Source organism: Trachemys scripta, chromosome 8, assembly GCF_013100865.1.
Source record: "Trachemys scripta elegans isolate TJP31775 chromosome 8, CAS_Tse_1.0, whole genome shotgun sequence".
In the NCBI taxonomy this organism is placed as follows: Eukaryota; Metazoa; Chordata; order Testudines; family Emydidae; genus Trachemys; species Trachemys scripta.
The window spans coordinates 79,660,861-79,675,240 of NC_048305.1; the positions used below are offsets into that span (position 1 = coordinate 79,660,861).

At 39.4% G+C, this 14,380-nt stretch overlaps 1 protein-coding gene across 1 annotated transcript in view; it reads left to right on the plus strand.

The window, feature by feature from the left end:
• Positions 1-14,380, plus strand: part of COL24A1 (collagen type XXIV alpha 1 chain) — a gene marked incomplete at its 3' end in the record, with an annotated part of 230,410 nt that overhangs the window by 151,298 nt on the left and 64,732 nt on the right. Inside the window, 4 exon segments of the mRNA XM_034780084.1 lie at positions 4,299-4,352; positions 6,527-6,580; positions 9,120-9,173; positions 9,879-9,932. Coding sequence (XP_034635975.1) covers positions 4,299-4,352; positions 6,527-6,580; positions 9,120-9,173; positions 9,879-9,932 — 216 coding nt within the window.

Consider the following 14,380-nt stretch of genomic DNA (forward strand, 5'->3'; position numbering starts at 1 on the left):
TTGTTTTACAAGCAATTTTCTTCCAGAATTTAATAGTAATCAGAGGTATCCTTTAATGTGTTCAAAACCTGGAACGCACATAACTGCTGACTGATTGTGGCCCATTTGCATGATTTTCCAGTTGGAAACTCTAGAAATAATTTCTCTTGGAAGAAATATCTTGTGAATGCAGTAAAGATGATTTACAGGAGTTGTTTTACACCTTACCAAAAAGAGACAACAGCCAAAAACTTCCACATGTTTATTAACAAGATCCAAAAAGGGTTACAATCGAGGAAACACTTTGAACCATAACTCTCAACCTCCTAAGCACCAAAGGGCAATTAGGCTCCCAGCTCCCATTGAAAGTCATTGGGATTGGATCCCTAACTCTCATTTGTGCTATTGAAAATCTGCTGCCTTCAAGTACGTAGCTGGAACCACCAGTTCTGTGCATTTTCTTTTTGAAAAAAAAAAAAAAAAACTCGCAACATCCTCAGAAAACAAGGTGGAATTGAAGGAGTCGAGTCAAGCATTTACTGATCTATATTTACAGAAGCAAAAGGCATCAATATGCCAATACATAGCTGGGACTGCCAATATGTGTAGCAAAGGGACAACATTCAGACATCATTTTTGCCATGTCTACATGCTGTTATGCAATTTCCTCACTGCTATAAAAATACATTAACCAAAATACATTTGGATCTGTTATTACTTGTTGTTATTATTTAGTAAAATACTGAATATACATTAATTTTATTCACTTCATCAAATAGCTCAAAATTGGGATTGTGAATGTGCTTTCCTTTTCCAAGGCATTCACAGCTTCTCTCTACTGACTGCTTCTTTTCTTTTCCTATCGCTCCCTTTGTTGTTTCTTCCACCCTCTCTACAGCTTTCATGTCCCAGGGAGAAGGAGCCCGTGCTCATTACTACTGCTTGGAAGTAACTGGCTGCACTCACTAACCAACCTTGAGTGTGGGAACTTTCAGTTTTCCACCTAACCATGGAGTGTCCTGTAAAATTAAAAGTACCTGAAAGATCTCTTCTAACTCTCATTACAGGGAAAGGTAACTCTTTCAAATGAACACAGCTCTACATAGCTTCTAGCTATGATTCTATTATTTAATTATTATCAGAATAAAATAAATGAACTCAACAGGAATAAAGGTTATTTCTTACCTGTAATACATTCAGGGGCAGATCCTCAGCTCCATTTTGTTTAAGTCCCTGAAGCTCTGACAGTTTACACCAGCTGTGTTCTTTTCACAATTCTATCCCTACTCTCAGTCCAGACTGTGAATGTAATGTTCAGAATGCAAATTCCAGAGCCGCTAAACTGCATCAAAGCATTAAGACTTCCTTAAACAAATTAGTTGTAGGTGTAATTAGTTTGTTGTTTTTTAGTCTATATCACAATTAAGAACTATTAGACTTCGCCAGATTGTGAACCTCTGACTTCCATTGGTGAGGAGTTAATCATATGAGAAGTCCCATTGATTTTACTGGTCAGATGGAGTTTAGATATCTGGGGTGAACTCACTCAGTTCAGTGGCAAAGCTCCCATTAATTTCACTGGAGCCAGAATTTCCCACCTGGTATATAAACTGCTGTTACTATGTACAAACTGGTAAACATATCCGTTTTAGCAAGATGTCTTGTTGACAGGGTTTGGTGTTCTCCTTTATGTGTTCCTATTGGTATGAAAGAATGGTTAAAAATTAACATAAACAGAAGATATTTTCAGTTGTTCAATATAAAGAACTGCCTTTTCCTCTATACTTAGACTCTCGTTTGTTTACATAGTGCGTCGTTTTCAAAGTCTCCTTCTACCCTAGAATCTTGAGGCAGTTCAAATTGAAGGACTATATCTCCAGGATGGTAGATTTCTCAGGAAGTGCTAGTAAAAGTAAAACAATGTGTGGGCTATATAGGTAAGGCATATGCAGTAGGATTAATGATTACAGGTCTATTCAAATGAGAGTTTGTAATTATGTTAAGAATTACAGAAAGGACCTTTTCTTCCATTAGAGATGTTTTCATTTTTTCCTAGGCAAATTTTACAAGTCTTTTATGGAAGGTATTTTCCAAACACTGTCAATAGACTACTTTAAACTCTGCACTGGACAGATATGTCTGCTTACCCTTATGCCTTTTCCCCTCCATTTGTTAAGTAAGACTCCATTTTCTTTAAAAAGAAAAAAAATAAAGAGTTCAGAAAGAGCCCAAAAGCTTTAACAACAGACTCAAGAGTAGAAACGTCAATCATCCAAGTCTTTTGAAACTGGGAGGATACTCTGTAATTTTCAATTACATATCCATTTTAGAGAGATTCAGGAAAAAGGCAGCGAAATTCCACTGAACAACATACATATGTATAAAATTTAAAAATAATCATGTGAGTGGCATCATTTAGCCATATGGTTTCAGATATTGTAGCTGCTTACCTTCCATTATCTCTTTTGACATCTGTCTCTCTGCCTGTATATGCACCCTTGCTCCTCAACATCCCATCTCATCATGGTTGTATCTAAAATGGACATCAAAGCCTATCAATATAATGTTTTGAAATAAAATAAAACCCTAAAAAATAAACCAATTTATTTATGTTATCCATTGCCTTAGTACCTGTCACCAAGAAATACTGTTTTGGGAAAAATTGCAGCTTTAATTAAAATTTGGCCAAGCGGATTACAGAAAAACAGCACCTGCTAAATAAGATGAGCAAAAAGATAAAAAAAGCTAAGGCTGCGCTCCACTATTAATACCCAATGGGAAATATCAGGATAGTAATCAAAGAGTTGTCCTGTTTTAACTGCATGTTGGAAAACAGGCCTCGCTCTAAATTTCTTTGTTTTCTGCATTTAGGCCTCAATTCAGCAAAGGTACTTAGGGACCAGCCTAATGGTAGGCATTTGAAGTGAATTGGGCTACACGCAGGCTTACTTAAAGTTAAGCACATCGTTAAATACCTTACTGAATCAGGGCCTAGAGTTACAATGATGCTAAATGCTACAAAGATGTAGCATTTTATGTTTTATTTTATTTATTTAGATGTTTTATTTAATTGTTAATTTATTTTGAATGTTGTGGTGGCGGTGTGTTACATGGTGTTGGGGTGAGATTTTTGAAAAGTACTCAGCATTGGCCTAACCCTGCACCTGTTGAGTGTTACCATTGGCTTCAATGGGAGCCAACTGAGGCCACTGAGAATGGACTAGTTCCAAAAGGACATATCTTTTATTAGTGGAACACACCTGCTTAGAACCCCTCCATATAGATCTTTTGTTACAGCCTGTACAATACTGGTGGAAAATAGTAGGAGAGAGTCACAAGAGAGCTATTTTCTTTAAAAAAGATCTGATCCTATGTCTTACTCAGCCAAAACTCCCCATGACTTCAATGGGTGTTCCATTCCTAGCAAGCTAAGGAGAAAATTAGGATTACCCACATCCAATAGTATTTTTGTTTTGCCCGGGTTTGACTCACTCAGGCTGCGCTCCAGTGACATTGAGGATATTCTTTGATGAATTTATACTTTCCTAAAAATTTGTGGCTAGGACTAAAGCACTAGGAAAGCAATTAGCACCGCTAGTTATATGTTCATAGAGCACCTGGCACAATGAGGCCCAGCCTAGTAGTGGCATTTAGGTGCTACTGTAACGCCAACAGACCCTGGTCGTCGGCGGGCAGGATCAAACCTGGGACCTCTGGAGCTAAATGCATGAGCCTCTACTGCATGAGCTAAAAGCCGTATGGCTGTAGAGCAGACTCATTAATCTCTCTCTAAGTGGTCTCGGTGCCACTAAATGGGACAGAACACCACACCCAGGAAGTGTGTGGCTTATACTATCACAACATAAAAGTTAAATAATAATTAAATAATATTTCCCCTTCTTCCAACATCCCTTGATTGCATCTGGATCTGAGTACAGGGGGTGCCTCCACACAGGCCACAATCTAGCCCCAACTGCAAACTGTCAGCAGAAGCTACTACCAGAGATGTCTGCTCAACAGAGAAAATGATATATTAGGAAAAGCTCTGTAATGCTCTGGTGAGACTACCAGGAGGGGGAAGTTAGGAATTCGTATTAATTATCTGCCCCTGAAGTCCTATGGGCTAGGCTGTACCACACTTACTCACATGGATCAACTCTGACTCACACAAACAGTCCTCTCCAAACCACTGGGTCTACTCTTGTAAGTGGCTCACCAGGTTGAAAAAGGGCTCCACAATCTGCCCTTTGTTGGCAGGTGCAAAAACATGGAGCAGCACGGGCATCATACAAATAAAATCATTTGTTTTTTTCATGTAGGGACCCATTGGTTTACCTGGAGAAATTGGACCAGCTGGAATACCTGGTGAAAAGGTAACTTCTAACACCTCAGTCAGTTCAGTCTGAGAATGTGACATGACTAGTATTTGTTTCAATTGGGTGGCCATTTTTCACTTCACTGTGGAGAGAGAGAGAAAAACAGAACACTATTATTTGGCAATAAGCATTAGTAATATTTCTGTGCCAGTTTTTAAATGAAGCTAAGTCAATAAATGAACGTAGTTACAGTTTCCTCTCCTATATGGCACCCAGATGTGTTTGTGAATGTAATGGTTGGCAGTGTTAATATTATTAGCATAATGTAAGTCTAAGACTATTAGACAAGTTCTACTTTAACAAAAAGATAAAAACAGGAAGCTATTACTTGACTGTCAGTTTTAATTACAATAAACACATAATTATTTGTCAGAATGATCTAACACGATTCAACCCCTGCAGGGTTGAATTAGTTCACCTATTTTGATGACTGGAATTCAAAAGAATGCTATTGACAAAATCTTACTCTATGAATTTATTATTACTTCCATGAAAATATGGTGATATTTTTACTGTTGGTTTATATTACAAGGAAAAGGAAATACATGAAATGAAAGCACTGGTTGTCAAATCTTAAATATGGATAAGTCTGATAAGGCTTTAATCATAACTGCATGCCTGAATACAGTATTGAAGAAGATCTTGTCATTTTGTTTGCTCTTCATGTACTTACAAAGTTACTTCAGTTGCTGGTTTAAAATAGGAGAGGAAATGTAGCAAATCTACCAGCAAATGGAAGCAAACTGCTTATGACGGAGTGACAGTTTCCATGACTACACTGGATATTTGTCCCTTCATGATTAGTGGTGTGCTGTAATGTGATGTACCAGGTGCCTCTCTGTAACATAAAGGAATGATTTGTTATTTTTAAGAGCTGTATTTTAGCAGCCGATATTAATCCTCAGCCAGGCCTAGTAGCTGGGTCGGATGTTATTGAGATAGAAGAGTGAGGATATGAGAGGTGAGGAAAACCCTCCTCCTCCCCTAGCCCGGGAGCTAGACAAATGGCAGTGGCAGCTGATGCTGAGGTGGGGCTTGACTTGCCCATATGTACGTGTTATTAAAAAAATGAGGGAAATGTAAAGGTTTTTTTCTCTTGTTTATTTGTTACGGTTATAGATAACTCATGGATGCATAAAGAATGTAGGTAGCTATGAATGTGACGCATCCCAATGCCAGGCACGTCCCTGCTGCCGGTGGGTTGCATAGCCCAGTTCACTTTCTGAATCTCTTTCCTGTAAGCCTCCTAGTAAAATGGAAGGGAAAGAGTAACTTGTAGTTTGATTTTATTTTCAAAACGAAAAACTGGGACACTGTGGTTGCATTTGGGGGATCACAGGAAGGTGTTATGCTGGGGAAATAAGAGAGGTTGGTGGGGAAATGGGGGGAAAAAAGAGGTGCCCTCTCCCACTTCCCTTTGAGGAAATGGGACACTTTATAGTAAAGGGTATAGTGGGAGAAAAACATATTTATTCCTCTATTGCCCCTTCACTGTTGTCTCCTAATCTCAACCTCTCCCCTTCTAATCTAGCACTCTCCTTCTATCTCCCCACTACTGACTTGTCCCCCTTTTGTACACCTGTTCATCTACTTCCCCATTCATCAGTTGACTTCATTTCCACCTGAACTCAAACCTGCCCACACAGCATCCTCTGACCTCAGAAAGTTCCTTGGCCGCCTCCTCTTTCTCCAGCCAAACCCCCACGTGGTCAAAAACACCTCACACGTGCGTGCGTGTGAACGCACATGTCTCCCTCCAGGCTGGTAACCCCTTTTCTTCCTACCTAAACTCTCTAGAGCTCAGAATCACTCTCCTTAGTTCAGAGGATCACACACACAACCCTTCAGGTTCATGAAACCAACTTGCAGCTCTGAGCGTTTTACCTACCTAATATCCACCATGAGCAGCAGGCTCAGAAGTTTAAACCCTCCCCTTCCTACTTGGTGCTAAATCTAAAACAATAGGAGTAGTAGCAGTAAAGAGCATGTACCTGCTTTGAAATAGCCCCACAGAAGCCTGATCTCTGCTTCTGCCCTCCTCTACCTGCAGCACATGTGTTACAGGGACTCCGGGCCACAGTAAGAAATCCTCACTGTGGAAAGAGAACTGTGCCAGTGAAATAACACACCATAAATTTGTTTCTTCTCTTTTTCTAAATTGTTTGTTAAAGGGAGAGCGGGGCAGTCCAGGACCAGTGGGCCCTCCTGGGGAGAAAGGTGTCATGGTAAGCAGTAAATGAGGTACAAGTCAGCTTTATTTTACTTGCAAAGGAACTGTTCCTTCCCAAAAACCTAATTCATTTTGGCCATGCCAATAGCAAAAAGCCTTATGGAAAAGTAAAGCATTTGCGATATATTATTTCTAGGAAAGTTTCCATTTAGTAGCTTGCTAAGTACTTTGCAGACTAAAGCAGCATGCAGTGAATATGAATTACCCACTTTTTAAAAAAATGGCTCTCATCAGATTTATGTGCAGGATTGAAGCCCAGTGAATTAGCAAGCAAGACAAAAAAGAAGGAAAAGTAAACTTCATAGTCTGCAGATTGTTTGCTGAGAAACTACTTTCTAAGACTAAGGGCTGGATTCACAGATGTTGCAATGCCTGACTTTTAGATGCTCTGATGCCTTGTAGAATTCACAACCCTAAGGTAGGTGTCCAGGCTTTCTGTACAATGCGTGGGGAGAATTAGGCACCTGAAAAAGGGATTCACAGAAGCCAGCAAGCTGAGCAGGGAGCTGCCTTTGCTAGCCAATAGGAAATGCCAAGGAGAGGGGGTATTTGAGGGACTTTGAGGCTATGACTACACTATACACATAACTGGCAGCGGCATGTAGTGTACATGTAGCTACCTCCCCCAGTGAAAAACACACCACATCCCCATTGTGGTATGTAGCTACATATGTCAGTGAACCGCTCTGACAGAGGGGAGGCAACATTGAAAGGTTCCAGCAGCTCCCCGCAGCCAGAGTCTTTCCCTGCAACAGGGAGCTGCTGGAGCCTTTTCCTGGCTGCCAAAGTGGAGAAAAGCTCCAGCAGCAGGGAGGCAGTGGGATGCTACACTGCTAAAAATAGGAGTGTAGGCAGAGAGGCATGGCTTGGGCGAAGAGAGAGCTGTTAGGGGCTGTACTTGTTTACATACTCATCCCCATCCGGCATGTCTTAACTCACCTAAGCTGCGCCTCACCATCTACCCTGCTATTTGTACCAGTGCTAGGGAGGTTACATGGGGATGGACAGCATGCTGATGAAAGAAGTGTGCAGCAAGTCACATCCTGAGAGAGGCACCTATTTCCACTTGGGATTCAGAGCTAGGGATCCTCTCCTGGAGTTGGGAGCCTATACTGGGTCTACTGGTGGTTACATTGTTACATGATGTTTCCCTCTCTCCTTTTCATGTTCTTTTTCTAACAAGACCAAACTCTTGTTGCTCAGAGCAGCATTATTATATTTAATGAGAGCTGCTGTGGGAGGTCATGAGCAGGAGGGAGAGGCAGTCTCTCAGGTAGCTTGATTCAGTTCCAGGGATGGGTTTGAATAGCAAGACCGAGGGCCTTGAAGCTAGCTCTTTTTATTCAGTAAGGAAGCCAGTGCACAGAGTAGAGCCCTGGGGTGATGTGTGGGTGGGCTGATGTATTTTGTATCGATTGACCTAGTAGGGTGATGCATTTGGTACCAGGTTTTTCAGGGTGTATGACTTCATTCCTAGATGTAGTGAATTGCAGTAGTCAAGCTGGAGATCACAAACGCACAGATCACTAGGCCTGAGACTGATAGGGTGTGATGTTTTCTGGCCAACTGCAAATAGAATGGACATTTTTTTGCAGCAGTTGCTCTTTAGGTGTGTATTAGCAGAGAAGAGTCCGAACAGACCCCTAGGCTCCAGATCAGTTTACCAGTCTGTAGAAGGAGATGATATTCTTTGACGCACTTCATGCTTCCTACCAACATTAAATCTGTCTTGACTGGGTTCACCTTCTATCTGCCACTTTACACTCAGGAACAGATCTGCCAGGAACTGAATAAACGAGGATTTATTAGTATAGGACACAATCCTGTTAACACTTTACTATCAGCCATAGTGCATACTACTGTGAGTAGTCCCACTAAAGTCATGGTAGAAAGTTCTATGCCAGGTGGTAAGTGTTTGCAGTAAATGCAACATGCCATGACATTGTGGACCAGAGCTGGAGTTCGCAATCTTGTGTGGGCCTGCAAAATAATTTTTCCTCGCCAGTCCTGTTCCCACAAAATACCACTGACACTTGTCTACCATGACCACCTGTTCACACCACTTCACTCAGTCCTGGTTGGAGGATAATGGATGGTAAGCAAGTTCTTTGGGTTTGGGACACATCCCACATTTAAATGACTTCTTTGAAATGTATGTATCCAGTTCTGGATTGTGGCACTGTCAAGTTTTTCTGTTTTGGCTCTGGCAACATATATCCAGCAGAACTATAATTTTGCTGTGTCCTAGGCACTCCCCAAATCAGAGTTGCCAGACTGGATTATCTTTGGGATGGGATGGAAATCTTTTGCCTGTTTTAGAAATTTGAAAATATGGTTTTGTTCATAAAAGCTCTTTTGAGTTGGTGCACATTCATATCTTGTGACCTTGGAGAGTGGATTGCTTCTTTCCAATACTCTGAAGATGATATAATCAGTTTTGGGGGGGATTATTTTAAATGCCATTACCTGCCAAAATTGCAATTTTGAGTTCAGCAAATGAAGATAAGAATTATTCAATCCCTTTTCTATTTTAGGGCTATGCAGGACCTCCAGGGGGCTTTGGGCCTTTAGGGCCACAAGGACTGCCTGTAAGTATAGACCAACATTTTGATTTAACATAAAATGCACTCTGTTTAAAAATCACTCTTTTATTCTGTTACTGTTAAGGCTATTTGCAGAACTGTCATGAAAATATACCAGCCCAGGCACAAATACTGTTCACCTGCCTTTACCTATATTTTTTACTTACCCAGAGCAAGTAGACAAGTAGAATTTTTTAAGGCTGATTTAAAGTGTAGCCATTTTAATTTTATTTTGCTGATATTTAATTAAAATCCATTAATTGTATGAATGATGTATTTACTATTAATCAAAAACAAATGGAATCTTCCTGATTTGCTTGTGTTACACTCTCCACCATGGGTCACCAGCAGGGATAGTAAATGAGTCTTGTAGCACCCTAAAACACAAGTTTCTACCATTTGAGCCAAAGGACCTGGTCTCAGTAGTAGGTTCTTATCATTTATGTGAATAGCCACTAGAGAAAGGCACAGTCCACATTATTTCTTACCCAGCACAAAGCCAATACTAATGGCACAAAGCCAATACTAAGCATATTTTATTGGACAAGTTGTACTGAAGTAATTTGGTTGATTCTGAGCTTTTAGAAAGAGAGAATGCTTGATTTTTTTTCAGCCTATTGTGAACTACTATAAGAATTTATATAGACCTCTAGTCACTTCTGGAGGTATTTCTGTAGAGGATATTAAATAATGAGTTGATGTAATACTTAGGGTCCTTCAGGGGCAAGAGGACCTCCAGGACCACAGGGAGCTAAAGGACGAAGAGTAAGTAGAATTGTTATTATATTTTACCTAAAGAAATGATCAGCACATGACTTAAAAGGAATCTAGTTTCTAAATCACCTCCAGTTGCTCCTTTTCAACTCTCTGCTAGGTTATAGAATATCGATCATCAATATCGATTCAAGGCATTTTAACTGAAATATGACACACTAGAAATGTGCTTCTAGTAAGAAATAAGTTCAAGTTCCAGTTCTGCTCCCATTGAAGTAAGTTTGAGTTTTGCCATTGACTTCAATTGGAAGCAGGATCAGAATCAAAATTATTGCTTGTTTACTTTACCCATCTCTGCTTACAGAAATATATTAATGCAAACCTTCATTCTTGCTGATGGACTGTGTTTCTGTGTTTTATAGACTAAAAATTTTCTTTATCAGCATTCTTTCAATGCCTTCTAATACCAGTGAAGGAAAATTACAATTCCTACTGTATAATTTTAGGGGAGGAAAAACAAAGCTATACATGACACCTAATATCATCATATTCCTGCACCATAAAACTCAGTTTAGACTATTTGCATGTTCCCTATTTTATCAGCAAAATGTGAAAACTTGTATTTTTTTCCTTGTGCACAGTGAACTGATCCAAAGCCCATTTGAGTCAATGGGAGTTTTTCCATTGAGTTAAACAGTTTCAAAGAGAGCAATTAAGCTGTAAAATAATGTGATGGTTTGATACATGCTCTATGTGAACTCTTCCTCTTAGAAAGCTAGTTAATTACTTATTCTTGTTGGCCTGAGCACTCATCACCTTAGATTTAATTTAATGCTTTGAACCAGGGGGCACTTGATGCCTTACAAAACTGGGTCTTCTATGAAATGAAAAGTAGGGTATCTTACTTAGAAGAGAACACTTAAAACAAATTCTTAATGGTCTCTTTTGCCAAAATTCTTGAATCCTTTTCTGTCAAATACTTTTTTGTAACAGGAACTGGAAATAAAAATAGTCCTTCATACAGTTAAATATCTGTTGCATCATTTCCTTCTTTTAAAAAAGACATTTCAATATATAGTTTTTTGATGAAAATGAAAATGTTCATATACTTTAATTTACAAATATTATAAGGTTGGAGGATTTTTAACTTTTGTTGGATAAAGATAAATACTTAAGAAGCTTAAATATATGTCCTAACACTAGGGTCTTATACAGAAGATTAAGTTTAGTAAACTTGTTTTGCATCATTAAAGTATGTGGCCTATATATTCTTTTAAATTTTTCTTTCATTATTATTACTGCCTTATACAATGTTACATAAGATATTTAGAAAAAAGTGTTATTTTACATTTATTTCCAATATATTTGAAAAATACTTTATATGGTACTAAGAATATACTACTTTTTCATTAGAGAAAGTTAATATCTTGCCTATAATGTTCTTCTCCCTTCAATTATGGTTTCCTCTTCAAAATAATCTGTTGTAATTTGCTTCTATTTTGCTAGTACAATACATATGAACCATTTGTGAAATACTGCATATAAAATGTATAATCTCTGCTAAAAGTTAGGAACTAGGGTAATAATAAACCTTATTATGAAGCTGCTTCTAACTGGAAATGCCACATCAATGTTTTCTTTTCTTTAGGATGAGATACACAGAATAACTTATCCCAGTCTTTTACACTTGATCAAATATGTGAAGCTGAGTTGAAACATGTACGCATATCCACTTTTCATCTATAGTGTCTATATTAGCCCTAAGTGCCTGTGCTAACATTAGATGTTCCTGTATAGTTATTCTACACATAAAACCATGAGATTGTGATGGACTTTCTAAATCTGGTACATTATAGGTCTGATTCTGCTGGTCTAACTCAAATAAAACTCCTATTTAAGTGGAAGATTTGTCTGAGTTAGGGTTGCAGGATTAAGAAATTAACTTAAAACTTCAACTGCTCACAGACAACAGCATCTTCAAATCCCACCGAAGAGAATTGCTATAATCCTATGAAAATAGTGTGCTTGCATTCCTACTTCATTAATAACAATGAATTTGGCCTTCTAAAATATTACTTTGTAGATGCAATTTAAAAGGTTGAGGAAATAAAATGTTACAATTTGGGGATGTATTTGTTGATTTAACAATAATAGTATACCTTTTAACTAAACAATGAATAATCTTTAAAATCCTCCTAAAACCACAACACCTAGGAATGTTCAGAACTGGTTAGATAAATTTACATGTGAAAACAGTCATACGTAATTTAGCTCAGAAAATCATCAAGTGAACTGTGGGAAGTACTAATGAGACACGACTTGCAGCAACATGAATGGTATGTAGAGCAACAAACCACAGCGAAAAACAGGCTGCATTCACACTGCAGCATGTAGCTGCACATGTCAGTGAAAGGCTCTGCCCGGGGGAGGCAATGGGGAAAGGCTTGGCAGCAGGGAGTGCTGGAGCCTTTCCCTATTGCCTCCCTACCAGAGCCTTTCCCCACTGGAAAAAGGCTCCAGAAGTTGGGAGAAGCAGGACACTGCACTGCTAAAAGTAGCTTCATTAGAACTTGTTACAAAATGATCCCAGTGCTGCAGTCTTTGTTCAAGCTAACCTCCTCATTGAAGCCAATAGGAATTTTGCCTGCATTGTAGACTGCAGGATCGGGCCCAATATAGGATTAATGTATGAAAAATATATAGAGACCACTTAAAACTGAAGATGTCACCTTTGGATTAAATGAAAGCTGTATCGGAACACTGAGCTGTGTGTGGCAGGATTTAAAAGGGCACATACAGCAAGTTGCATGCAAAAATTAAATAAGAGCATATGAAAATTCTCCTTTGTGTATAAATAAAAGAACGGATCACATCTTCACAGCTGGAATTTATAGGAAGTTTTAATAGCAGTGACCAGCTATTGCTGCATTGTTACACAATGAAATGGCTTTATACCATACACCATTAACCCCTGAGCAGCCATTTAGCATTTAAGACTACCCAGCAGTCCAATTTTGTTAAGACTATCCAGCTATGCAGTCTTCCGTACATGGGGGAATTCTGACTAGCTGAAGAAAAGAGCAGTTGTTCCTTCATTCTCTCTTTGCTGTGCCATTTGGTGTGCAGTTTACCAAGTAAGCATCTCATCTAGCTTCTACAGTATTTCACCACTTCATGCTTAAGACTTTGCTAAAGTCATCCCAGCTAAAGTCATTGTGGAGGGGCAAGTCACCTGCCAACGGTGGAGAGGCCAGAGATAGGAACAGCAGCTGTAGCATGGGAACTGTTGGTTCTGGTCCTGCAGCAACCCATGTTTTATTCTTTAAATGTTGCACTTGTGACAAGGGAATATAGAGGTTGCCACTCTGGTGGCTCCTCTGGGGTAGGACACATTGATACTTGGTGAGGTGGGGATAATTGTACTTGAGGAGGGGAGTCAATAGGGTTACTCTTCTTAAGGTGGGTGAACTTGAGAGCTTGTATGAACCCAGGAGAGGTGTTACTGGAAGTATAAAAAGGCCCTGCTTACAGTAATGGAGCTGTTCTTCCTGCTAGCTGCTGTGCCGGCTCACTCGTACCCAGATATCAGTCAGGAGAGCAGTTAGTACCATACTGCCATGATGCAAGCTAATTTATGCAATAGAAATCTCAGAGTATGTCTACAGTAGAGCAGGTGGTAGAACTTCCAGCTTAAGGAGCCATAGCTACACTAGCTAGCATGGTAAAAATAGAAGCATAGCCACCCCGAGTGTACCTGTGGTCTCAGACAGGATTGTACTCAGAGCAGCCAAGTCCTCCAACTGTTTGTGCCACTGCAGCTACACTTCTAGTGTTTAGCACACTAGAGCTAGTGCAGATATGTCTCCTGGAGCTGGAATGTACACCTTCCCGCTCTAGTGTAGACGTAACCTAAAACATGAGGTGCCAGAGCTTCTTTTTGTTCTTACTATAACCTCTGCTCTTTCTGCTAATATAACCAGTCTCCTTTTTATTTGGTAATGATAAAATATACATTATGGACCAACTTCTGATGTCCTTGCATGGGCAAAACTCTCATTGAAATCAGGGGGAATTTTCACTGTTAGCATTCTTTGCCTATGTTTAATAAGGATGTGTCCTTGCAAATTAAAGATGATATACTAGCTGTATAAACATGATAGCTTTTGCATGGCAGGGAATGGTAAGAAGACGACTGACAAGTCGTTGAGATGGGTTCAGTATATTCTGCATGGTACTGAATTAAGAGCAAGGGAGAATGTGTGATCTATGTGCATGTGGACAAAAATCAGACAGGCTCTGTGATATGTTGCTAAGGGGTGAATGTAAGTGTGTATCCTTAATTGTTCAAGGCAAGAGGTTTTAAAACTAATATAACTTTCCATTGTTCTTGCATATTAAACTTGTGGCAGGCGGGGGGGACAGAGTATGCTGTGTTCACTCTTTTTCCTATGTTTAGGAGAAAGGGTGGGAATGAGTGCTCTTTATTTATTTATTTGTTT